Below are 26,858 nucleotides of genomic sequence, written 5' to 3' on the forward strand. Positions count from 1 at the left end.
GGATCCTTATGCCGGTCCTTGTGCTTTGCGCCACCTGCGCTTAGCCCGCTGCACTACAACCCAACTCCCGAATGTCCCCCTTTTTAAATAAAATTTTTTTTAAAGAATGCTTAAAACTTTGGACACCAAGCATTCATTGTTTATTAAATCAGAAAAAAAATAAAGCTATTTTATGATGGAACAGGAAACAGAGCTTTAGATGGCAGGAAGAATCATTCTGAGGTCACCTCTATAGTATCCAGTCAAGGCTACAGCATTATGATTGATGTTGAGTATAGTCACAGCACACCTTACAGGGACCACACACTATTATAGCTCTTGTAAACCAATATATAAATATACAGATTCTGTAACGTCTTCAAAATGCCAAGGTTCTAGGGCCAGAAAGTGATGAGACCATGTGGATTTTGAAATATCAGTATTAGATTGGTTGCAAAAAAATAGTCACAGTTCTCCCTGATCCATGTTCTTTGCAATATAACTTTTGTGTTAATTTTTAAACTTTATTTTAAAATATTGTTAACAGTTTACAGTACAGTTGTTCACACATGGATACAATTTCTCATCTCCCTGTGATGGGTGTCTGCAAAGCACTCTTATCCTCAATTTAGGTCTTTTTTTTCATCATCAGGTACCCATTACCCAAAGACTCACCCACCCTACTGCCTCCCCTTCTCTCTCCAGAATCCTTTGCTTTAGTGCAATACACCAGACAAAATCTAAGTTTAACCTTGTGTCCTTGTTTCTGAAGTTTCATCAGTGAGTAAGATCATCTGTTGTTATTATTATTAGAAATTTAATATTGATTTATAAAACTGAAAGGTAATAGGGGTATCATTCCATATGGTTCCCACCACCAGATTTCTGTGTCTCATCCCCTCCTCTGGAAATTGTAGTAGTTCTCAAATAGTCATGGATACAGGCTGATTCTATAACTATCTATCTATATCTATGTCTATATTTTTCCTTCATTTGTTCAATGATCCTGCTTTCACTTCTTTTCTAGTTCACCCCTACACGTACTACTATTTTCAAATGTCTTTCCTTGTTTCCTCTTCTCTCTCAGATGAGAGAAACTATGCCAGGGACCAGGCAGTAGTGCACTGGGTTAAGCACACATAGTATGACATGCAAGGATCCTAGTTCAAGCCTCCAGCTTACCACCTGCACAGCAGTCATTTCACAAGTGGTGAAGCAACTCTGCAGGTGTCTTTCTCTCTTCCTCTACCTCCCCCTCCTCTCTCAATATCTCTCTGTCTTATCCAACAAAATGGAAAAAAAAAAATGGCCACCAGGAGCAGTGGATTCATAGTGCAGGCACTGAGCCCCAACAATAACCCTGGAGGCAAAAAGAAGAAAAAGGAGGAGGAGGAGGAAGAGGAGGAAAGAAAGAAAGAAAAGAGAAAGAGAAAAAGGGAGAAAAGAAAAGATGAGAAGAGAAGAGGAGAGGAGAGGAGAGGAGAGGGGAGGGGAGGGGAGGGGAGGGGAGGGGAGGGGAGGGGAGGGGAGGGGAGGGGAGGGGAGGGGAGGGGAGGGGAGGGGAGGGGAGGGGAGGGGAGGGGAGGGGAGGGGAGGGGAGGGGAGGGGAGGGGAGGGAAGGGAAGGGAAGGGAAGGGAAGGGAAGGGAAGGGAAGGGAAGGGAAGGGAAGGGAAGGGAAGGAAAGGAAAGGAAAGGAAAGGAAAGGAAAGGAAAGGAAAGGAAAGGAAAGGAAAGGAAAGGAAAGGAAAGGAAAGGAAAGGAAAGGAAAGGAAAGGAAAGGAAAGGAAAGAAACTATGCCTGGAAACCTCTAGTGTTTACCAGATTTGCTTCTTTTCATTGATAGTATAAAAAACAAGATTCCTACTCATCAATGCTTTGGGTCCTGGTGGGATGGGGATACAGAGTCCTCTGATTTACTTCCTCTATAATTTACACCTCTGGGAGTATGTACCAAAATTATTTTGGGGGTGCGGAAGGTGGGATTTCTAGCTTCTGTAATTGCTTCTCCCCTAGACATGGGTGTTGGCAGGTTGATCCAGAACCCCAGCCTGTTTCTATCTTTCCTCAGTGAGGTAGGGCCCTGGAAAGGTGAGGAACCAGGAGATATTAGTGAGGTCATCTGTCCAGGGAAGTCAGAGTGAAATTATGGTAGCATCGTTGCATTATTAACTCCCAGTAGGAGGAGGAGAAAAAGTCTGCTTCCCATCCCTTGAATCTGGCCAAGTGAATAATGTTGAACTGATGGAGTTTTTGGAGAATCTCTGCAGTTCTCTCCCTCTTCTCTTCTTCACATTTCTCTTCTTTCTCTTTTCTCATCTTCCCCTCTCTCTCTCTCTCTCTCTCTCTCTGTATCCCCATTTTTCTTCCTCTTTCCCCCTCAACTTTGCCACTGTCATGAGAACAACCTCAATCTACCCTGCTATTAAAGAGCTACTTTCTCAAGCAACAGTCAGTCACACCCTAGGTGTCAGTTATCACAGATCCCAGATGCAAGAGGGGCATCCAGAAGAATGCAAAAGAACCTCCCAGCTGAGCAGAGCCTGGATTCTCAACTCACAGACTCAAGAGCTTGGTAAGCCACTGTTTTTGGTTTCTTTTTTTTTTAAATATTTTATTTATTTATTTATGAGAAAGATAGGAGGGTAGAAAGAACCAGACATCACTCTGGTACCTGTGATACCTACTGGGGGTGGGGGAGGGAATTAAACTTAGGACCTCAGCCTTGAGAGTCTAGTGCTTTATCCACACTGCCAACTCCCAGACTACATGGTCACTATTTTCTATGTGTGTGTTATGCAGACTCATGTGACAAGGGACAATCACAACAATATGAAAGTATGTTGTTAACTGAGCCTAAACTTGGCTCCTAGAAGAGACAAATGCCCTGGCAACACAGTCATCCTCATCATCTTGACATCTGCTTAAATGTGGTTTATTTACCTGCTAATCAAATAGAAGAAACAAGAAGTTCTCACTGTAAGTCCTACACCAAGCTCACAGGCCTGTACACATTTCCCCTTACCTGCTAGCAAAGAGGCTACAGCGGCTGTGTGCCAAGGTGCTCAGACCTGGTCCCAGGGAGCTCTGTGTCTCTGTGCTTCTCTCTGAAACTAACCAAACAGTACGGTAAAGAGCATGAATAGAGACAAAGAACATGGCTTGACTAAATCAGGCATCGAGGAAGATGGTCATCTGCACCACAAATTATTAGCTGTGTGCTTTTTGGCACGCACCTGGTTGAGTACACATATTACAAAGCACAAGGGCCGGAGCTCAAGCCCCTGGTCCCCACCTGCAAGGGAAAAGTTTTGCAAGTGGTGAAGCAGGGCTGCAGGTGTCTCTCTGTCTCTTTCCCTTTCTATCACCCCCTTCCCTCTCAATTTCTGGCTATCTATCCAATAAATAAATAAAGAAAAAAAACTCAGATCCAGTAGAAAAATGAATAAGAGATGATCGGAAGAGTATTCTAAAAGTCAGCCTTTCAACACTTTTAAAAATACCACAAAAAGGACTAGGTGGTAGCACTCAGGTTTGAGCACTTGCTCCCCACATACAGGGGGGAACACCTCACAAGTGGTGAGGCAGGTCTGCAAGTATCTCTCTCTCTCCTTCTCTATCCCTGCTCCCCTCTCAATTTCTCTCTGTCCTTTCAAATAAAATAGAAAGGAAAAAAATAGCCACTGGGAGTGTTGAATAGTGTTGGCACCACGCCAGTTATAACTCTGGTGGCAAAACAAAACACACACACACACACACACACAAAAAAAAAAATCTTTTACAAATTATTTTTCCTTGAACTGGGTGGTGGCACACCCAACTGAGTACACATATCACCTTAAAGTCTATCAAGGAACAAATCAAAAAGTGTTTTCTCTTCTGTTGTTCATTTTAATTTGTTTTATCAACTTGAACCATTAGCATTCAATAAAAAAATAGGAGTTGGGGGTCAGGCAGTAGTGCAGCGGGTTAAGCGCACATGGCACAAAGCGCAAAGACCGGCATAGGGTCCTGGTTCGAGCCCCTGGCCCCCACCTGCAAGGGGGTCGCTTCACAAGTGCTGAAGCAGGTCTGCAGGTGTCTATCTTTCTCTCCCCCTCTCTGTCTTGTCCTCCTCTCTCAATTTCTCTCTGTCTTATCCAACAACAATAACAACAATAATAATAAGAGCAACAAAAGGGAAAAAATAGGCTCCAAGAGCAATGGATTCGCGGTGCAGGCACTGAGCCCCAGCAATAACCCTGAAGGTGAAAAGAAAAAAAAAAAAAACAGGAGTTTATGGGGGCCAGGAAGTAGCACACCAGGTTAAGCGCACATGGCGCAAAGCGCAGGGACTGGCATAAGAATCCGGTTCCAGCCTCCAGCTCCCCACCTGCGGGGGGGGGGGGTCACTTCGCAAGCAGTGAAGCAGATGTGGAGGTGTCTATCTTTCTCCCAGTGTCTGTTTTCCTCTCCTCTCTCAATTTCTCTCTGTCCTATCCAACAACAACAATAATAATAATAGCAACAACAAGAACAATAACAGCAGCGATGGAAAAAAAAATGGCTTCCAGGAACAGTGGGTTCATAGTGCAGGCAATGAGCCCCAGCTATAACCCTGGAGGCAAAAAAAAAATTATATGAGTTTACATTTGTACAAATAACTGTTGATTATAAATAGAAGTCTGGAGAACCCTCACAAGGTTAGAATGGACCTTCTTTATGACCCAGTAATTCCTCTCCTAAGAATATACTCTAAGGAGTCAAACACATTCATCCAAAAAGATATGTGTGTACCTATGTTCACAGCACCACAATTTGAAATAGGCAAAATCTGCAAGGAGCCCAGATGTCCAACAGATGAATGGCTGAAAAAACTGTGGTCTATATACACAATGGAATACAACTCTGTTGATTCTATCTCCTAATAAAGCTTTCATCAACACAGACCAGTCCCTAACCTCAGCCCTTTCTCTTCAAGGGCTTCCTGGAAGACTGGAGTTTATACAGGCTTCTTCTGCCACTGCAGCTTGAGCTTGCCCTACAGGGGCAGGAAACAATAGAATAGTTGCCATCAGCCCTCCTCAGAAACTCTCAAGACAGTGCACCCACCTCCACAGGGGTGCAGACACTCCGGGGCTGCCGCTGCTGGACTCTCACAGCTGGCCTGGTGCAGCCTATTCCTGAGCAGGGAGCTTCTGTCCTGCTGCACAGTGAAGCTTTCTTCCACAACCCTCCTCTCCACCTGAAGGGCAAATGTATCATACATTCACATTCCAAGGTCAAGAGGGGCCATTTCTATAAACTCCTACAGACTATTATTAATTTACATCAATGTGGAAGTGTCTGCCTCACACAATAGCAAAAGCCTCATAATGTGTCTTCTGGTACCCAGAACATGCTCTGCACCCATTACCCATATGCCCCTTGAGGTATCCGCTACCCCACCTCTTCCCTCCCCCAACACTTACACACTTAAGAGCATCTGAACTAAGAGTTCCCTGCCAGCCTCCTCTTAAGAGCTCCAAGATCAGGAGTTGAGTGGTAGCGCAGTGGGTTAAGCACATGTGGCGCAAAGCGCAAGGACCAGTCAGGATCCAGGTTCAAGCCCCTGGCTCCCCACCTGCAGGGGAGTCACTTCACAGGTGGTGAAGCAGGTCTGCAAGTGTCTCTCTGTCTCTCCTCCTCTCTTTCTCCGCCTTCTCTCTCAATTTCTCTCTGTCTCTATCCAATAACAAATAAATAAATAAATAATTTTTAAAATGTTCACAAAAATACTTTTTAAAAAAGCTCCAAGATCCAGAGCTGTGTCTTTTCTACTTCGTGTCTTCTCTTCATCATCACATCAAGGCAGAAGTAAATATACTGTCACTGCTGTCCCTCATCACTTTATTGACATCCGCCCATGTTACACCACAGAGAGTCTCTTTTGTGCATGTCCTTCCCTTTAACCTCACTGAGTGGTCATGCCCCTTTGCAGCTCACCTAACTCAGTGCTCCAGTGAACAGACAGAAAGAATTGAAACCTACTTTGTGTCCCTTAAAAGAAACCCAGCAGGGTAGTCCAGGAGATGGCACAATGGATAAGGCATTGGACTCTCAAGCATGAAGTCCTGAGTTCAATCCCTAGCAGCACATGTACTAGAGTGGTGTTGGGTTCTTTTTCTCTCCTCCTACTATCTGTCTTATTAATAAATTTTTAAAAAATTTAAAGACAAAAAAGAAATCCAGCAGGTGACTACAGTGTCCAACAGGGGATAAGGACACACTGCTATACACTGGTTGGTTCTTTCAAGCAAGTGGACCCTATCTTCCCCAATGAATCCTCTGGATCAATAATAAAAACATAACATGTTCATACACCAAAGGAGAAGGAGTCCAAGAATGACTGCAAGCCTGTGTCCCTTCTTCCCTATGCCCTCCTCTCCATCCACATGGTTTCTGAGTTGGTTTTGTTCATAATTCTCCAACCTGCTCCCTGGATATGTGCAACAGGTCCCAAGTCGGCTTCTAATCCTACCCTCTTCTGGTTCCTCTAAATATCAATCCTCCTGACAGAAAGCCATGGGTATCTCATTTGTCTTACCCTGCAAGCCAAATCCTGCCCTGGAATAAAAGGAATCTGACTGTGGTAGGATTTCTGACTTGGAGCTCCCTGGAGGGTTAGGCTAAAGCTGCCTCCGGCTATAACTAGCCCCTTGTTTGCTTCTGCTCATCTCCCATTTGGTCTTTCTTCCATCACTTCCCCTCTTTTGGAAGCTCTTTCCCACTAAATAACATGCAGAAGAATTTCTGATCTGGATTTGCCTCAGACGAACCTGCCCTAAGTCAAATGCCTACCATGTGGCAGACATGTTGCAAGGCACTAAGGAGTAGCACAATATGACAAGGGCATCAGTGTGTCCTTCTGCAGGCACAAGATAGCTGAGGAGAGGAGGAGGCCAGGGACTTGTAAGACCTAGAGGAGAATTTTAGCTGGTCAACTTGATAATTTTCATCTAATAAATAGGAACTTCCAAAGATAGCAAAGGGCTTAACTCCATCAGGAATCTAGGTTGGTCCAAAAGTTTCTGCCTGTGTGTTCCAGTAGAACCATGAGGATGAGTAAATTCTAGATCTGCTTGTGCAAGATGGTGGCCACCTGCTACTTGAGCTTGCTGGGCACTTGGAACGTTACAGGTGTGACTGAGAGGTTCAATTCTGATTTTATTTCATTTTTCACAAACTATCATTTTACCAATTTAAACGTCAGAAATCACATCTGGCTCCCAGGTGAGAAAGCACAGTTTTACACTGACCTCAGAGATGGTTCCCAGAACCGAGCCCACCAGCCGTTTGATGTGGAGATGGGCAGAGGCCGGGTGCACAGCCACCTCTTCCCAGTGAAGCCGGCAGGTTTCCAGAACCGACACTAAGGGCAGCCGCTTTCGAGGCTGGTCTTCACACATGGTCAGCAAAACAGAATGCAAGGGCTCATTGAGCTGCAGAGGCTTGAAGGGCAGAGAGAGGGGCTGCATGAGAAGGCTGGACAGCCACTATCAATCAGCCCAGGGCTTTGCCAGGTGTGTGGTGGGGACTAGCAGATAGGGATATTCTTAATGCCACCTGGCAAAAGTTTGTCCTCCTGGAGAGTTTAAAGTTGGACACAGATCACATTGCAATGACCACACACTGAAAATAGAGCAGTTATCTCTGCACCAGTTATGGGCATGCAACTTGCTACATTCTAACCTCAAACTCCCTACTGTCCATATGGAGATCAAACAGGTGCTTGTAATACCTGAGAATAATAGGTTCTTGATGAAGCACAGAGTTCTAGATCAAACTGGGATTAGCCTTTAACTCTCATTAGCATGGGCAGCCCATCATTTATACAAATTATTTAGGTGAGTCATATGAGGTTTTTCTCCTAGATGCTGAGTTCCTGGAGCATAATAGCTGTTTTTTTTCCCCCCCACTTAAGAGTGTCCAACTGTCAGCATAAGTGCTCAATAATTTATTAGGATTTATGGCATGTGTGCACATGAAGCAAAAGATCAAACAAATACTGTGTGTTAAGCACCTGCCTCATGTGTGGGAAGAGGGAAGATGTCAACATCAGATATTTTCTCATGTACATTCTACACTGCAAATCATTTTACAGATGTGGCTGCACTACCAGTTCTTGCTGTGGATCATCAGGAGTGAATTTCTATCTTCACCTGACTCTAGGTTACTTAGTTCTGTGCTCAGACAGCAAATCAGGCTGCCTCTGATATACCTAGAACTGCACAACTTGGGCTCAGAAGGAATGGTTCCATAGTCAGTGGGCAATGCCTTTCCAGAATCTCAGAGTACAGAGTGGTTGCACTTAATTCAGTAGATGTGGCCTCCTCCTTACAGAAAATCCCCAAATAAATCTAAAGACATGACCTTACAAGATTCTGAGTGTCTTGTTTACAGACCTGACAAGGTGGAACATGAAACCCTGCTGACCAGTAGAGAGTCATTCCTAAAGAATACACATGTACCTGCCCAAAAGAAAAAGCACAGGATTAACCTCCATTCACCTCTGCTACTCCGCAGTCTTGTGAACAATACGATTCAATTTCTATGTATCTTGTGAACAATACGATTCAATTTCTATGTATGGGAAATGATGCTGTCTGGCTAACCCAAAAGCCATCTGAAACACAAAAGACTTTGCTGTTACTACTCTTGAGGTTGAAAACTGCAGTGATCATCATATTGATTTTTTTTTTTGACAAAAGGTATAAAGGAATTATGTTAAGTGGGCTTATGAGATAGTTTACTGCATTGTCAATAGGAACACACATATCTGGTCTCACCTTTTCTTCTTATTCCTGTTTGGAACAATGATGTGACACATGAAATGATAGTAGCCATCTAGCATCCACAAGACAATGTGCATGAGTACAAAAGACCAACAGTTAAGGAAAGTAGGATGGAAATGCACAACCTGATCCTTCTTGACATTACTGAATTGTTGACCAATCACTACAGTAATGATTCTATCTAGAGAGAAATGGAGAGAATAGGGGGAGATAGAGAGGGAGAGAGAACGATAGACACCTATAGACTCTCTTGGCCACTTGTAAAGTTCCCTGAATATGGGGAGCAGGGGCTTGAACCAGGATCCTTGTGCAAGTCCTTGTGCTTAGTAGTAAATACACTTAACTAGGTGCACCACTGCCCAGCCCCTCCCCCCAAGCCTTTGTCTATCTCACATACTCAATTATGTAGGTCCCATCACAGTTCTGTGAGGTATTTTAATTTTATTCCTTTGTACAGAGAAAGAAACTAATGGAAAGGCAATTTAAGGGAACTTGCGAGTTAAGACCCAAACCTTGGGGGCTGGACAATGGCACTCTTGGTATAACATACACATTAGTGTGTGAGGACCCGGTTCGAGCCCTCAGTTCCAGTAGGAGAAGCTACAAACTCAGACTCCAGAGGTCTTGTCCTCAGCCACTTGACTAAGACACATCTGGATCTGTTGTATGCTTTACATTGGTTTGGTCTAGCTCTCCCCCTGCCAGGAAAATTGGGTTAGTCCTGCTAGTTTCGCGGGCCACTTGCCCCCGCCCCAAAGAACCCCGACAGAGTTTGAGACTTCTTGGCGCCGCCATGTGAGAAGGATGCAGGAGAGTTCTGTTTGGTGATTAGTTTGGGTTAGTTTATGAATCGTTGTTCGTGAATAAAGAAATACAGCTTCCCATCCCAGCCGCGTATCTCTGGTTGTCTCTGTTACCCGCCCGTGAAGCCAGCCCAGATAAAACAACATATGGCACCTACAACGTGGGACCAGACCTGCGCATCTCTCAGATAAGTGAAGACAATTTGGCTACCTATGCACTATGGCCTTCTCTTCTGCTTGTGAAGAGATCTCCAAAGGCGTCTGCCCTTTCTTCACGAGACTGTTTCGCTGCTTCTGGAACATTTATCTCTGGACCACTCTGTGGTTTCCGCCCAATGCCAGCCCGCAAGAGCCCAACGCCAGCCCACAGGAGCCCAACGCCAGCCCGCAGGGGCCATCTTTCCACCGCGTGGCACTTGACATTGGGTGCTGGCTCCCTCCACACTACTCGGCTGCTGGAAACAGGGCAGCAGACATGGCAGGGCCATGGGGCAGGGCCGCGGCAGCCTATCCTGGCCGCCACGCCGGGGCACCTCGGCCTGCGCCTTCTGCACGGCTGGCCCACCCGCCCTCGTGCTATGAAGTCTGGACAGATCCCAGTCCCCCCGGAGACCATGGGCTCCCTGCCGAAACTGGGCCCCCTGGCCGAGATCTCTAGCTTGGGTCTGAAGGCAGACAAGCTAGAATATGCAGAGATTCGTGCAGAGATCTCAACCTACAATTCCTAGAAGTGGAGTTGCGCGGGAGGCCACCTCCGGATGGTGACCCCCCCAACAACTAAGACAGTACAGATCTAAATTCATGTTTAAAATGACATGTCTTCATAACAAAAGTTTCTCTCCTTGTATATTGAAGACCATGTGTATGTGTGTGTTTAAAGTTTGGTAATATTAAGGTTAAAAATGTAACTTTAAGGTTAAATTCTTACCAGACAAAGTTAAATGAAAAAGGTTTTCAACGTAATTCTCATAAAGATAAAATTAACTTACATTTAAAGTCTGAGGTAAAAATTAGTTAACAATCAATATATTTTAACTAAGTTGGTCTAAACAAAACCTGCGCACACCTAGGGTGTGTCTCCATCTTAAATGGGTGTAACAAAAGGTTAAATAGACGTTGTTGATATGTAAAACTCTCAAATTCCTTCTCAATTAGAAACGTTAGATTGCTTGCGCTATGGTTATGCTAATGACAAGTTTTGTTTCATAGTAAGTAAATTGCAGCTGTCAAGTTCTCTACAAAAAAGCAGAATTCCGATGGCTGACATCCCCATCAAGACAACAAACGCTGACTGCAACCAGCTGCCTTTGGGACTCTAGGCCATTCACCGCCCCCATGCTAAAAAATGCCCGTCGAGGCAAGTACGCCCCCCAGAGGCAGGAAATGTTTTTTTTAAGCTGATAAAGTTTTGCCCACAGAGGCAAAAAATGGCCCCCTCAGGCCTTCCCTTGGCAGCACACTGGTTCTTGTTACTCGCTTACATGTTTCTCCATGTTTGTGCCAGTTTCTTTTTTGAAAATGCCTGTATGATATAGGTTTCTGTTCACCCCACACCCCTGATACTGTAGTCATTTAGTTAAAAAGAAAAGGGGGAATTTTTGTATGCTTTATATTGGTTTGGTCTAGCTCTCCCCCTGCCAGGAAAATTGGTTTAGTCCTGCTAGTTTCGCGGGCCTGCTTGCCCCTGCCCCAAAGAATCCCGACAGAGTTCGAGACTTCTTGGCGCCACCATGTGAGAAGGATGCAGGAGAGTTCTGTTTGGTGATTAGTTTGGGTTATTTTATGAATCGTTGTTCGTGAATAAAGAAATACAGCTTCCCGTCCCAGCCACGTGTCTCTGGTCGTCTCTGTTACCTGTCCGTGAAGCCAGCCCGGATAAAACAACATGGATCCCACTGAGACCTCAATGAATTTCAGTTTATTATTATGTTGAAACTTCAATCAATGACAAAATACAAAGCTTTAAGATAGCTCCTTTTTTTTTTGCCTCCAGGGTTATTGTTGGGGCTCGGTGTCTACACTATGAAGCCACTGCTCCTGTGGATATTCTTATTTTAAATTTTTTGGGTAGGAATGAGAGAAATTGAGGGGAGGAGAAATAGAGAGGAAGAGAGAAAAATAGACACTTGCAGACCTGTTTCACCGCTTGTGAAAAGGCTCACCTGCAGGTGGAGAGCAGGGAGCTTGAACCGGGATCCTTTTGCAGGTCCTTGAAGATCACTCCTTTCAAAAATGTATTTTGGTACTTTGAGAGTAACAATGAACTAATAAAACATGAGATGCAAAAAGTATGGCTACTAGGGCAATCCATGGAGTTTAAAGCAAGAGGGTCTGGTCTGCATTTTTTTTTTTTTTTGCATTTCTAAGCCAAGGGCATATGTCCAATGTCACAGTGCTAATTGGCTCTATTTTGGATCATCAACGGTACCTCTAGTTCAGTCAAGGAGCCCTAGGATATATATAATCTGCAGCAAAGCTCACAAAGAGCATCTTAATTTTTAGAGGAATGCAGCTAAAAGCAAATGAGCAGACCTTAACCAAACATTCAGGGGAAGCTGAGCTACTGATACTTGGAAATGTGAAGTCAGAAGTCTCTTCCCCAACAGTGAGTGAGTGATCAGCAGGATACGACATACCCCAGGAACACCAAGCTCAGTCTCAACTCTAGTCCTACAGAGAGCAGAGCCTGTATTCAATGTTGTAACTATAAATCCAGAACAATAAGGGTGAAGAGAAAAGGGGGAGGGAACCAAGGACAGATATGACACTGGCGACTCTCCTTCAACAAGCCATAGGAAGACAGGTTGGATAGTGGTTCATTCAGTAGAATGCACATGTGCTCATGCATAAGAACCCAGGTTCAAGCCTCTGTCCGCATCTGTAGGGGGAAGCTCCTTTAATGGTGAATCAGTACTGCAGGTATCTTTCTTTCTCCTTCAGTATTTTCCCCTTCCCTCTCAATTTCTCTCTGGCTATATCAAAAAGGGGTGAAAGGTCCACTGAGAGCAAGAGATTCATCATGCAGGAACCTTGCCCCAACAATATCTTTGATAGCAAAAAAAAAAAAGAGAGAGAGAGAGAGAGAGAGAAAGAAATAAAAAAGAAAAAGAAAGGAGGAGGAGAAAGCAAGGAAGGATAAAATTGGAATTTGGTGGGGGTTGGGGTGGGCTGTAGCTCAGCGGGTTAAGCGTACATGGTGTGAACCTCAAGGACCAGCTAAGGATCCTGGTTCAAGCTCCCAACTTCCCACCTGCAGGGGGGGTCACTTCACAAGCGGTGAAGCAGGTCTGCAGGTGTCTATCTTTTTCTCCTCATCTCTGTGTTCTCCTCCTTTCTCCATTTCTCTCTGTAATATCTGGCAACAAAAACATCAATAACAACAATAATAATAACCACAACAATGATAAAAACAACAAGGGTTGCTTCCAGGTTTTAGCTATTATGAACTGTGCTGCTATGAACATAGGAGTACACACCTCTTTTTGGTTGGGTGTTATGGAGTCCTTGGGGTATAACCCCAGGAGAGGAATTACTGGATCATATGGAAGGTCCATGTCTAGCCTTCTGAGAGTTTTCCAGACTGCTCTCCACAGAGGCTGGACCAATTTACATTCCCACAAGCAATGCAAAAGGGTTCCTCTGTCCCCACAGCCTCTCCAGCATTTGTTGCTGCTGTCCTTTTTGATGTATGCCATTCTTACAGGAGTGAGGTGGTATCTTAGTGTTGTCTTAATTTGCATTTCTCTGACAATCAGTGACTTAGAGCAGTTTTTCATATGTTTGTTAGCCTTTTGGATCTCCTCTGTAGTAAATGTTTTGTTCATATCCTCTGCCCATTTTTGGATGGGGTCATTTGCTTTTTTGGTGCTAAGTTTGCTGAGCTCCTTATATTTTAGTGATTAGTTTCTTGTCTGATGTATGGCATGTGAAGATCTTCTCCCATTCTGTGAGGGGTCTCTTTGTTTGTTTAATAGTTTCTTTGGATGTGCAGAAGCTTTTCAATTTGGTGTAGTCCCATTAGTTTGTTTCTGCTTTAGTCTTCCTTGCAATTGGGTTTGATTCATCAAAGATGTCCTTGAAGTGTAGGTGGGAAAGTGTTTTACCAATGTTTTCCTCTAAGTATTTGATTGTTTCTGGTCTGACATCCAGGTCTTTGATCCATTGGGAGTTGATTTTTGTTTCTGGTGAGATAAAGTGGTTCAATTTCATTCTTCTGCATGTTACAACCCAGTTTTCCCAGCACCATTTATTGAAGAGAGCCTCCTTCTTCCATTTAATCCTTTGGGCCCCCTTATCAAAGATTAGATGTCCATAGGTGTGGGGATTTATTTCTGGGCTTTCAATTTTGTTCCACTGGTCTGTGTGCCTATTTTTGTTCCAGTACCATGCTGTTTTGATGATGATGGCTTTATAATATAGCTTAAGGTCTGGGAGTGTGATGCCATCAAATTTATATTCTCTGTGCCTATATTACCAGCAACCTCAGCTCCACCATGCCTCTTGAGAGGAGCAGAATTTCCAGATCTCTACTTTCTCCATGAAAAAGGAAGGAAGAAGGAGATAAAATCATGGATTAAATGCCCATAAGCCCTGTCCAGTGCTCTGTACCTGTTTGTTTGTTTTTTTTATCAATCTCACCATGCGTGCTTAAACAAAGAGAATTTCTTTTGGAAATTAAATGCTATGTTTACTAGAACTATCATTAGAAGCAAAGCATGTTCATAGAAAAATAAATATCATCACTTACTTTGCAAGCCAGAAATAATCACTGCAGATGTTATGTATCTTTAGAAATTTCTCCCTCTCTTTTTCTGTGTGTGTCTACACAGCTAGGATCATATTGTACATGTGTATATTTATTTTCTTTCCAAGTCATTAAATAAGCTGTATTGTCTCATTTTAAGTTTGTCTTATTTCAGTGGACATTTAGCCTGCCTCCAATTCATCGCAAATGTCAACAGTCCAGCAATAAGCATTGCTACAGTTAAATCAGTCTTGCATCATAGAGTAGATCGCTTTTTAAAGAATTGTATCCGTATTTATTTTCATGAAAGGGAAAGAAGTCAGAGCACTGTTCAATTCTGGCATATGATGGCATCAAGTATTGAACCTGGGACCTATGGGACCTCAGGCATGCAGGTCTTGTATGCTACTACATTATTTCCCTGGTCCAAGATAAATTCCTATTTAAGGGCATGTAAGGTTTTTTGCAGGATTTCTGCTATGTGCTAACAATTGGCTCCAGATGTATCAGGCTTTTTTCAATATTTCATTCTTGGGTGTGAGGATGATCTGGCTGTAACATCTGTCACCCCACTGATGGCCAGGGTGGATTCAGCTTATCTGGCTGGCTAGGCAGGTATTCCCTTCCTCCCTCACCAGTCCATGCCCCTCCCCCTCCCAAAGCTGTGTGCTCCTGGAAGCAACCCAGGTGTCCAACAACAGATGAGTGGATGAGCAAGCTGTGGTCTATATACATAATTTAATATTACTCAGCTGTTAAAAATAGTGATTTCACCTATTTCAGCCCATCTTGGATGGAGCTTGAAGAAATCATGTTAAGTGAAATAAGTCAGAAACAGAAAGATGAATATGGGATGATCTCATTCACAGGCAGAAGTTGAAAAACAAGATCAGAAGAGAAAACACTAAGCAGAACTTGGGCTGGAGTTGATGTATTGCACCAAAGTAAAAGACTCTGGGGTGGGTAGTGAGGGGAGAGTACAGGTCCTGGAAAAGGATGACAGAGGACCTAGTGGGGGTTGTATTGTTATGTGGAAAACTGAGAAATGTTATGCATGTACAAACTGTTGTATTTACTGTCGAATGTAAAACATTAATTCCTCAATAAAGAAAAAACTAAATTTTAAAAAAGTCTAAAAAAGAGAAAGAAGGAAGGAAGGAAGAAAGACAGACAGACAGACAGAAAGAAAGAAAGAAAGGAAGGAAGGAAGGAAGACAGACAGAAAGAGAGAGAGAGAAAGAAAGAAAGAAAGAAAGAAAGAAAGAAAGAGGCTGTGTGCCATGTTGAAGAGGACAACCTTCCTCCCAAATAGAGATGGACTTGGTCGAGGGTACACAAGTAGCTGTGTTCCCCAGTAGAACATCCAAATGAGCTCTCAATGCTTCATTCTTAATATTTATAACCTGATGAATTGTATCATATTAACCCCAGTTTACAGATATAAAAAGTGGAGCTTAGAGATATTGGTTGTCTTCATCGAAGAGCAAGTAAATTGCTGTCAAGAGAGCCTGGAAATAAAGTTCTTTTTTTTTAAACTTTATTTATTTGTTTATTTTTATTATTGGCTAAAGACAGAGAGAAATTGAGAAGGGAGGGGGAGGCAGAAAGGGAGAGAGACAGAGAGATATCTGCAGCCCTGTTTTACCACTTACAAATCTTCCCCCCTATAGGTGGGGACCAGGGGCTTTACCCCAGGTCCTTGTTCACTCTAGTGTGTGTCCTTAACCAAGTGCACCACTGCCTTGCCCTGGAATAAAATTCTTTAAGCCTCCTATTTCCTAATATTTCTCAGGGCCAAGTTGGATGTTCATGACTGTATCACCCCAATTCAGGACTAAAATCCTAGGACCAGGTCTTCACCAGTGGACAGGCCCATGTGTGCTTTGGAGACATCACACACCTTACCTGAGATGCATCAGGCTGTTCTCCATCCTTCTGCCCTTGTAGCAGCTCAGGAGCCTTGAAAGGTGCAGCTTCTAGGTGAGAACTGTGGTCTTGGAAAGAAAGACTTCCGGTCACAGAAAGCAAAGCTGACCAGGGGCAGACCACATAGTCTGAGGAATCTGAAACCAAGACAATGGTGGAAGTGTAGAGACAGGGCTGCATCTGGAATACCCACCATGAGACTGTACCCTGCAGGTGTCTTACAGTAAGTACTGCCTCTGAGAAGAACTGTGAGAAAAAATTCATTAATATGGGATGGAGAGAAACAAAACTGTTGCTGAGGACTTATTCTGATGCAGTCTCCGCCCCCAGGTTTTTCTATGCTCCGCTAAATCCTAGAGTGCCCCCTTTCAACCAATCCTGGCCCTACACGGCACCCCGGGTTGTCGCCCAATAAAAAGCCCCCTCACCCCTCCCCTCTCTCTCTCTGGGCTCTCGGCTCTCCCTCTCTGAGGTCTCGCTCCCTGCTCTCCCCCCGTGGTCGGCCATTGCTGGCTGGCTCCACGTGGTCTGAAGCAAACCTCCCCCCCCCCATCCTATAATAAAGATCTGTGTACCCCTTTGCTCTGGACGTCCGCTCTCTTCTCCGCGGTGCAGCCCGACACCAGACCACCTCAACAACACAAAACCATATTGTATGTGTGCACAAGAGCACATGTAATAAATGTGACTGTGGTAGTGGCTGGGAAATTGGCACCTGCATACAAAGCTGCCCAAGCTTCCTGCAGCGAAAGTTGGAATAAGGTCAGTTGGCCCAAGCCAGGGACCAAAGCAGATGGTCATCTGAGAATGCTACCAGTGTTCATTGGAGCCTCTCAGTGTTCATTGGAGCTGGGAAATTAGCACCTGCATACAAAGCTGCCCAAGCTTCCTGCAGCGAAAGTTGGAATAAGGTCAGTTGGCCCAAGCCAGGGACCAAAGCAGATGGTCATCTGAGCATGCTACCAGTGTTCATTGGAGCCTCTCATTGGGAAGAAGGGGTGAAGACTGGGGAGAAGCCGAAGTTGAAGGTACTGGAACACAGTCTCCCTTCATCTCCCCAGAGGCATGCTTTCCATAGTCCCAACTGAGGAGTGAAAGACCCTAACCATGTGTGACTGCTGAGCTGATATCTGAGTGTTGACAGTCGGTGTTTGTCCCAGTCATTAATGTAACGCTTTGCAGTTACAGACAGCCCCACTCAGACCTCCTCTCAGCTCCTTTCACATATCTTGTCTTTACACGGAGCACAATGCACAGAGTGTTCTCTGTAGAGAGTGCCCGAGAGACATTTCCAGAGGTAGGCTTTGCTGTTTCTGGTGGGTCAGTTAAATGCTGAGGACACAATTCTGTGGCCTTTCTGCCACCTACCTTTTCCTGACAGTCCCAAATGCTGAGTGAGTCCCCTTCTGGAACAATGGCTCGCTTGCACTCACCCCCACCCAGAAGTCACCTGTATTGACAATTGGAGGTTCCTACCAGTTCAGTCACCAGTTGGCCAGACAAATCAGCCAACTTCACTGTCTTCATAGGCTGCAAGTCCCAGGTCACCAGCAGATCTGAACCAATTGGGAGGGAGGGGGTAGGAGAAGCATTTCCCTTTGAAATCTACCCCTCATTAAGTATAGTCTGCCTCCCTGGAGAACCATGTAGGGTTCTCTTTAACCTTACAACCATTTTTCTATCAGAGTCCAATAATTCCGTACAGTAACCTACCCTTTTAGATGACTGGCCTATGGATTCTATCTCCTGGTGGGACACAAACTGATACAACATTTTGCAGGGATTAGCTGTGGAGGTATCAATCCACCCTGTGGCTGCCAGCTCCCCCTGCCTCTGGTTTTGACCAGATTGCTAAGGCATTAGGAAAAGCTCACAGAGGCCCCAACCAGCCACCCAGTCAAGGCAATGTGCCTGGAAAAGCTGCAGCACTAAGGCAGAAGAATCAACTTTTTTTTTTTTTTTGATTTTTCTTCTTTTTTCTTTCTTTTTTTTTTATTTATTCCCTTTTGTTGCCTTTGTTGTTTTATTGTTATAGTTATTATTGATGTTGTTGTTGTTGGATAGGACAGAGAGAAATGGAAAGAGGAAGGGAAGACAGAGAGGGGGAGAGAAAGACAGACACCTGCAGACCTGCTTCACCACTGTGAAGCGACTCCCCTGCAGGTGGGGAGCTGGGGGCTTGAACCGGGATCTTTATGCTGGTCCTTGTGCTTAACGCCACCTGTGCTTAACCCGCTGCGCTACCGGCCGACTCCCAGAATCAACTTTTCTAACATGTCACATGTCCAAGAGACAGTCTTAACTTCCCAGTGCAACTCCAAAAGTGGGGCCTAACACCTGCAACTGGTAACAGAAGGAGAAGTAGCAGACAGAAATTTGGGGGGTCTCTTTAAACTCCCCAGGAATCAATTGCCCCCAGTAACCCTCTCTTACCATCACGAAGGTCTTCCAGGAGCCGCTGGGCAGCCAGGGACAAGAGGGCCCATATTTCTTCTTCAGACAAAGCCTCACCCCTGACCTGCAGGACACTGGCCAGAGTCACAGAAGTCGGGCTCATGCCTGTAAAGACACATGTGTAGCGGAACACCTGCAATCACCAAGAGCACATCTGGACCTGCATTTGCCCCTAGGCCCAAGCATGGCCTGGCCCCCTCCCCACCCCCTTCCCCTGCAGCATGCCTGCCTGACCTGTTTTGTTTGGTTATCATTTTGCGACCCCTGGGCTGCACATGGGAGCCAGAAACACAAGAGAAGCTAAAGAGCTATTTGCTGGGAGGTTGGCTGGCTTGGCTGGCAGTTCTTAGTAAATGAGCACATAAATTAACTCCCCTAAGAAAGGCTAACTGAATAAATGAATGAGCAAACTAACCATGAGAATGATGCCTCCCTCCAAGCTGGTCTGGGCTGTTACAAAGAGCTACCTTTGTCCAGGTTGTGTCTGCTGCCACTTCTCTGTGTGGGAAAGTGAGTTAACAACCACATTTTGCCTCCAATATATGATTCATGTGTTTTGCTCTCTAGCTGTCACCTGCAGAGTTGAATCCAGAGCCAGCACCAACCCTGTCTCTCTACTGATTACCAACATCTGCCTCAAGAAGGAAGAGCAAGCCCTGCACTTTGAAAAGGTGCAGACTCACAGGCAGGGAGCTGATTTGCTGGAGGGGGAAGGCTCAGCACTCCTCTCAAGCAGAGCTGACATTTAAATGTCTCTTCCCCTGACTAAGCTGTCTCCCACTAAATCCCCAGCACGGAGGCCCCAGGTGGGGTGGCAGCAGGGAGAGGCCAGGCAAGCTTTTCCTAATTCATTTTACGTCACTGATCTTCTCTACAGCCAGAGCTCAGGCATGGTGTACTGCACTGGGGGAAGGGTGGGGAGCACATTATGGCACCCCATCTTTCCAGTTAGCATGCTAATCCAAGCTCTCCACTCACCAGCTGCTCAGCTCCCTACAGTCTATAAACACAGCCTTCTCTGACCCCAAGAAGTAAGAGCTTCCCAGGAGAAAAAGCACTGCTCTCCTGTGTCTTCCTGGAGACACAGGAAGAAGTGCCCTGCAGCAGGGTCTAGGTTCAGAGAAGCTTTATGTGTGAGATGTTACTTATCACAGCAACACTGGTGTTTGGACCTGTGAATAAAGAACTGTTGTTCACATTTAAAGGTAGGAAAGCAGCGTGAGCCGTGCCAGCTGAAGAACTGATGGAGTTGAAATGGAAACCAGGTTCCCTCTTTTCTCTCTCTTTTTTTTTTCCCCTTTTTCTTCTGACTAGCTTTTAAAAACTTTAGTGGTGGGTTAGGGGGATAGACATCTCTGTTCTGCCACATTTTTTCAATTCTATAACCAAAATGAAAGGCTACTCTTACAAAGAAACAAAATAATGAATCTCAAAAAGAAAATCTCAAAATGAACAATCTCACAAAAATACCAAATACATTTATATGTGTATGTGTGTGTGTGTTTCTTGTTGTTTTGTTGTTTTTTTTCTAACCACTTTAAGACTGGACCCTCCAAAAAATGTATTCAGAGCCAAGGAAGTGGCTCAGTGGAGTGCATGTGTGGCTTGAGGTTCTGGGTTTAATCCCAAAAAATGTATAAAATGATGGAACAGTGTACTGGTTTCTATCTGTCTCAAAAAGGAATGCTGGATTTATTTTGAAAAAAATGCACACCTTACATAAAAATTAACTCAAGCTAGATGACAAACATAATGTAGAATATATAATGCTTAAGTTCTTAGATGAAACACATAGTAAAAAAAAACACTCAGAACTTAGCACTAAATAAGAGATTTTTTTAGACATAATGCCAAAAGCACAACCTATAAATGGAAAAAAATAAAAATAACCTTACAAGACTTTAAAAAAAAAAACTTTTGTTCTGCAAACCACTGTTAACAGAATAAAAAGACAAGCTATAGACTGAAGGAATATATTTGAAAAACACTTATTAGGCTATATATTTTTTTTAAATTCATGGATAGAGAGCTCTGACTAGAGATGTGGGTCTTCTCACATTAATGACTTGTAACACATTAATACATCTTTGTGCTTGTGTTTTCATAGAGAGAAAACATCTCACATGAAATATATTTTGGAAATGCCAAGATAATCTTTTGTGTGTGTGTGTGTGTGAAAGTAAATATGGTAGGGGTAGATAGCACAATGGTTATTCAAAGAACATTTGATGCCTGAGGCTCCAATGTCATAAGTTCAGTCCCCCACACCATCATAAGCCAGAGCTGAGCAGTGCTCTGGGGGCATGGTGCTCCGGAGGAGTGACTAAAGAGTAGCAGCAGCTGCTTTTTGTTCTCCCTGCTCAAGTAGGAATAGCAAAGAGGACCACCTGAGAACGCAACAAGATAAGACTAGAATCACTCCAGGAACCCGCCAAGCCACAGGTGAGTGCAAACGCACGTGGCTCATGGACAAAGGAACTTGAGAGATTCCTGGAGCTAAATGTCTGTACCTACTCGGGAGCAGCTGGTACCCATCCATCAGTCTGCCAGTTGAAACACCACCTCCAGTCTGAGTTTTATCAACAAAAAGACTGCTGAAGGGAGGAGAACTTAAGCCTCACCAAGTTACAACTGTGGGTCTCCAGGACTGTTACCCCTCAGGGGCTGGACCAGCAAGGAAGCACAATACTGACATGGAGTGGGGGGAGGGGCGGGGGTAAAGAGCTGACTGGGTAACTCAGAAGAAAATCAGCACTCCCTGTGGTCTAAGGGTGTGGCTTATAGTAGGAGCCTTCTATATTTCATGTAACTATCAGGTACAGGCGTTTTTGTGCAGTTTTAAGTAGTTTAGAATTTTGACATTTAATTGATTTTGAAATAATCTCTACAGCATAGAATCATGTCTAATGGTATATGAAGTGCTTAATAAGTGTTCATCTGCATAAAACACCCACAAGTAACTTTAAAAATACACATTATTCAGATAAAAGTTAATGTCATATTAAAGTTTTTTCAAAATAAAGAAAGAACTCTCAAAACTGATCAGTGAGAAAACAATTTAATTTGAAAATGAGCAAAAGACATGAAGTGACATTTCACCAAAGAGAATAAAGAAATGGCAAAGAAGTATGACAAAATATCTTTAATATAACTAACCGTTATGTAATGCAATTTAAAATTATGGTGTCATCACACACCTACCAGAATGACTAAAATAAAAATTCGTGACAGCACCAAATGCTGGTGAGGATGAAGAAAAACTAATCACTCTTACATTCCTGATGGTAAAGTGCAATGGCAGAGCTAACTTATATAACATGTGGGCAGTTTCTTGTAAAACTAAACATGCACTTGCTATTCAACTCTGCAAATACACTCTTAGACATTTCTCCAAAAAAAAGACTAATTTTGATACAAACATAAAAATGTTCATGGAGGCTGTGACTTTACCAGTCAAAAAGAGAAACAACCCAGATGTTCTTTAACAGGTAAATGACTAAGCAAATTTAGGGGCCTGATACCAAATTTGATAGCATTCAGCAATTTGAAAAACGAACTATTAACAACTCCAACTTGAATGAATGTCATTTTCTCAGGGGCTGGCTTCACGGGCGGGTAACAGATGACCAGAAACACACAGCTGAGCTGAGAACGCAGTTTAATCTTTATTCACCAGCGGGCAAACAGTCCAACACCTAATCACCACACCATGTGCTCCTCCATCTTTCTCCTCCTCCAGCTGAGTGGAACCCAGGAAGTAGGTAGGCTAGGGGGCAGGGAGAAGGGAGAAGCACGAAACTAGCAAGGGCTAAACCAAATCTCCCAGAGGCGAGGGGGGGGGGAGCTAGAGAAGGAGAGAGACAGGGACATACCTACAGCTCTACTTCACCACTTGCGAAGCTTTTGCCCTGCAATTGGGGAACAGGGGCTTAAACCAGTCTTTGTGCACTATAGTGTCTGTGCTTAACTAAGTGTGCCACTGCCTACCCTGCCCTTCAGCCTACTCTTTCTAAAAAATAATCTGTAGGCTGGGTGGTGGTACACCTGGTTGAGTGCACACATAACAGTGCACAAGGATCTGGGGGTTCAAGCCTCCTGATCCCAACCTATATAGAGCAATTTTCACAAGCAGTGAAGCAGTGCTGCAGGTGTTTCTCCCTTCCTCTCTATCTCCCCTTTCATCTTGATCTCTCTATCTCTATCTAATAAGTAAATATAATTATAAAAATATAAAAATTAATTTATTTGGGATTGGGAAATAGCTCACCTGATAGAGTGCATGGTCTTATATGGATTTAGGAGAATCACTCACTGGATGGTGAAACAACAAGAATGTTATGTCTCTCCCTTTCTATATATATCCAGTAAAAAGAATGAAAATGTTGTCCTGAGTATGGTGATATCATGCATGGCAAGAACTTGATTAAAAAAAAAATTGTTGAGCATGGGCTATTCGACCTGTAGTCCCCCAGGTTTGAATTTTATTTTATTTTATTTTTTAAATTTTATTTATTTATTATTGGATAGAGACAGAGAGAAATTGAGAGGGGAGGAGGAGATGGAGGAGGAAAGAGACCGAGAAACACATTTAATTCTACTTTGCCACCTGAAGCTTCCCCCTATAGGTGGGGAACAGGAGCTTGAACCTGGGTCCTTGTGCATTATAGTGTATGTGCTTAAGCAGGTACGCCACCACGTGGCCCTGATTTGAATTATAAAATGGCATACTCCCCAAGCATTTCTTTTATTTTCTTTTTTCCTTTCTACTTTTTCTTCTTTTTCTTCTTTTCTCTCTTCTTTCTTCTTCTTCTTTTTTTGGTGTAAGGGGTTGAACCTGAGACTTTGGGGCCTCAGGCAAGAGATTCTTTTTGCATAACCATTATGCTATCTACCCCCACCCTATCCAAGCATTTCAATAAATTTTTTATCTCCTGAAAGTCATACACAGGCAACTGAATTTGAGACTTGATCTGAATCAGGCTGGACTGAGGGTGCTATGTTCTTTCCATAGGAGGCACAACATTTGAATTTGAGGGGGTAAATTTATCAATGAAATTTACTTTCTAGCAGGGTGGTAAGTAAACTTGTATTCTAAAATTGAAGAAGGGGAAAGAAATCTAACTCAGCTAAGCCAACTATACTAAGAAAGAGAAGAATAACTCAATAGTTGGTTTATTACATCTAGAGTTTTTTGATCCCAAGCTAAGTTTTTTGATCCCAATATGTATGTACTCTCAACTAGGTATGTTACCACTCAGTCCCCCACCAAGCTAACTGTAAAACTTTTACTTTATTTTAGTATTTAGTACAGTGTACTAATTACACGTGGCTATTGGGTTTGTTGCCATCAGAATGAATATATTGTGCTAATATCCTTTTACACATGTGTATATTTTTCATTAATCTCTGCTTAGTCGGTAGCAAATTAAATGTGAATTTATATGGTATGTAATTTTTTTTTTGCCTCCAGGGTTATTGCTAGGGTTCAGTGCCTACACTAAGAATCCATTGCTTCTGTGGCCAATTTAAAAAAAAAATTTTTTTTTGGATAGGACAGAGAGAAATTGAGAGGGGAGGGGAAGACAGAGGGAGAGAGAAAAATAGACACTTGAAGACTTGCTTCACTACTGGCAAAGCAAATCCCTTGTAAATGGGGATCTGGGGGCTCAAACTGGGATCCTTGTGTGGGTCCTTGGGCTTTTATTTTTTATATTTTGTATTTATAAAAAGGAAACACTGACAAAGCCATCGGATAGGAGGGGTACAACTCCACACAATTCCCACCACCAGAACTCTGTATCCCATCCCCTCCCTTGATGGCTTTCTTATTCTTTAATCCTCTGGGAGTATGGACCCAAGGTCATTGTGGGGTGCAGAAGGTGGAAGGTTTGGCTTCTGTAATTGCTTCCCTGATGAACATGGGCGTTGACAGGTCAATCCATACTCCCAGCCTGCCTCTCTCTTTCCCTAGTGGGGTGGGATTCTGGGAAATCAGAGCTCGATCCTTGGGCTTTTTACTATGTGAGCTTAATTCAGTGCACCACCGCCTGGCCCCTATAGTATATAATTTATATAGTATATTTATTTTGACTTCCTTTTACCCTTGTGTCGGAAAGTTATTTATTAATTTTTTTAATTATATTTAATTTTTTTATTATATTCAATGTTCACATAGTCTCCAATTTTGGTGTCTTCATTTTTGCCCTAAAATTTTTTATTAGTGATTTGATAAAGGTTTATAAGATTATAACATTACAGGAGTATGCTTCTATACTGCATGTATCACCAAAGTCCTCCATTTTGAAGCCTGCACAGAAACCTGTGATTGGAGACATACTGTTCCTCAGTTTGACTATAACTATTCCAAAGGTGAATATTGCCACGGGCTATATTGGAAAAACAGACATGGCAACCATAATAACTTCATACCTATGTGTGAGTTCATGTGTTTACAGGGATATTCTCCATCTGCATTCACAGGTAGTTTAGTGTTAACCCTCTAGCCTGAAAGATCTTTGAGGGAGCGGGGCGGTGGCACAGCAGGTTAAGCACACGTGGCAGAAAGCACATGGACCGGCATCAGGATCCCAGTTCAAGTCCCCTGGCTCCCCACCTGCAGGGAGTTCCCTTCACAGATGGTGAAGCAGGTCTGCAGGTGTCTATCTTTATCTCCCCCTCTCTGCCTTCCCCTCCTATCTCGATTCCTTTCTGCCATATCCAACAATAATGGCAGCAATAACAACAATGACGATAAACATCAAGGGCAACAAAAGAGAAATAAAATTAAAGAAATAAAAAATAGTAGTAAATAAAAAAGAAAGAAAGAAATCTTTGAAATAGAACAAATGCAGTTAGTGTAGTATCTCATTTGTGAATGTCTTTCACATACGTGCCCATTTTTTGTACTTATTGTTCATTCTAACTTGTTTTCCAAGGTTGTTGAAATTCCCCTCTTATTCTAGACAGTTGGCTATGAAATCTCTAATTTTTCACTATTTAGTTGATGTGAAACTTATTTTTGAGACATTTGTATATTTATATGTTGTTAAAAATAATATAGTGATCCAATGGACCTTTCTAGAGAAATCTAGAGAAATCTATAGTAAAATATTATAATTGGGGTAGTGACATGAATACAATGTCAGTGTCAGATCTGGTTTCTATTTCTTGTAACTCGTACATTTAACCCTCTCTGCATGTATGTGTATACGTGAGTGCTTAGCTTCGTGTAATTTCATAATGTGTGCAACATACAGAACATTCCCATCACCAAGAATCTCATTTTTCACCCTTTTATAATCTCACCCACTTTTCAGCCTCCCATTCATAAGCTCTGGTCTGGACAGCTAATGTATTCTTCTTTCTATTCTTCTGTCATTTCAAGAGTGTTCTTCAAGTGGGGTTTACAACTTCTGGGATTGTCTTTTTTACTGAGTACAACTCTGAATATTCATTTGTTGGTATGCTTCTAGTTCTGCTTCTGTTACATTGCTTGACATTGTGGTCTATTTACATGGTCTTTTCTGTTACAGTTGGGCAAACAGCAAGCCAATCAGACAAATTTAAAGAAGAAATTGAGAAAAGAAGTATATATAGGTATTTTTGAAAAGTTTCACATCATCTCCGAGAAAACTAGGTCACATGAATGTACACGACTGTATAAATGCCCAAGGCTATGCATATACCCAGGAAAGAATGAGAAAAGGTCCCCAACTCTCACCTGTGGTAGATTACAGGTGACTGTACAAATATGCAGTGAAAGATAAGACAAAGGTATGAGCAGCTTGGTTGAAGGCTGAAATCCTGTCCTCATGTACACAAAATCATTTAGCACAGACTGGGAGACTCGCATTTCCAGACATTTAAAGGAATCCCTGTCCAGTTATTAAGTGATCATTAAATTAACTGAGCAGAGACTTCAGTTTCCACACATATAAAATGCAGTGTCCACAGCTGACAAAGAATACTGTTTTTACAAAATTAGTTCAGAAAATTCACTGAAGAGACAGCAACAGTGATAAATCAGGGGGAAAGGCAGTTCTGATTTCCGGACATGCTACCTTATTTGTATTTTTTTTAAAAAAACATTTATTTATTTATTTATTCCCTTTTGTTGCCCTTGTTGTTTTATTATTGTAGT

The 26,858-nt window shown here is 43.1% G+C and overlaps 1 protein-coding gene across 1 annotated transcript in view; it reads right to left on the minus strand.

Annotated features, from left to right (window-relative positions):
* Positions 1-26,570, minus strand: part of LOC132541397 (FERM and PDZ domain-containing protein 2-like) — a 32,065-nt gene extending 5,495 nt beyond the window's left edge. Inside the window, exons 1-7 of the mRNA XM_060201932.1 lie at positions 26,439-26,570; positions 24,975-25,104; positions 18,698-18,823; positions 16,244-16,401; positions 7,256-7,447; positions 5,070-5,202; positions 3,004-3,091 (exon numbers count right to left, since the gene is read on the minus strand). Of these exons, the coding sequence (XP_060057915.1) occupies positions 3,004-3,091; positions 5,070-5,202; positions 7,256-7,447; positions 16,244-16,401; positions 18,698-18,823; positions 24,975-25,104; positions 26,439-26,570 (959 nt within the window). The remainder of the gene's footprint in view (positions 1-3,003; positions 3,092-5,069; positions 5,203-7,255; positions 7,448-16,243; positions 16,402-18,697; positions 18,824-24,974; positions 25,105-26,438) is intronic.
* Positions 26,571-26,858: the final 288 nt, after the last annotated feature.

The sequence above is a fragment of the Erinaceus europaeus genome, chromosome 1, assembly GCF_950295315.1.
Source record: "Erinaceus europaeus chromosome 1, mEriEur2.1, whole genome shotgun sequence".
Taxonomy (NCBI): domain Eukaryota; kingdom Metazoa; phylum Chordata; class Mammalia; order Eulipotyphla; family Erinaceidae; genus Erinaceus; species Erinaceus europaeus.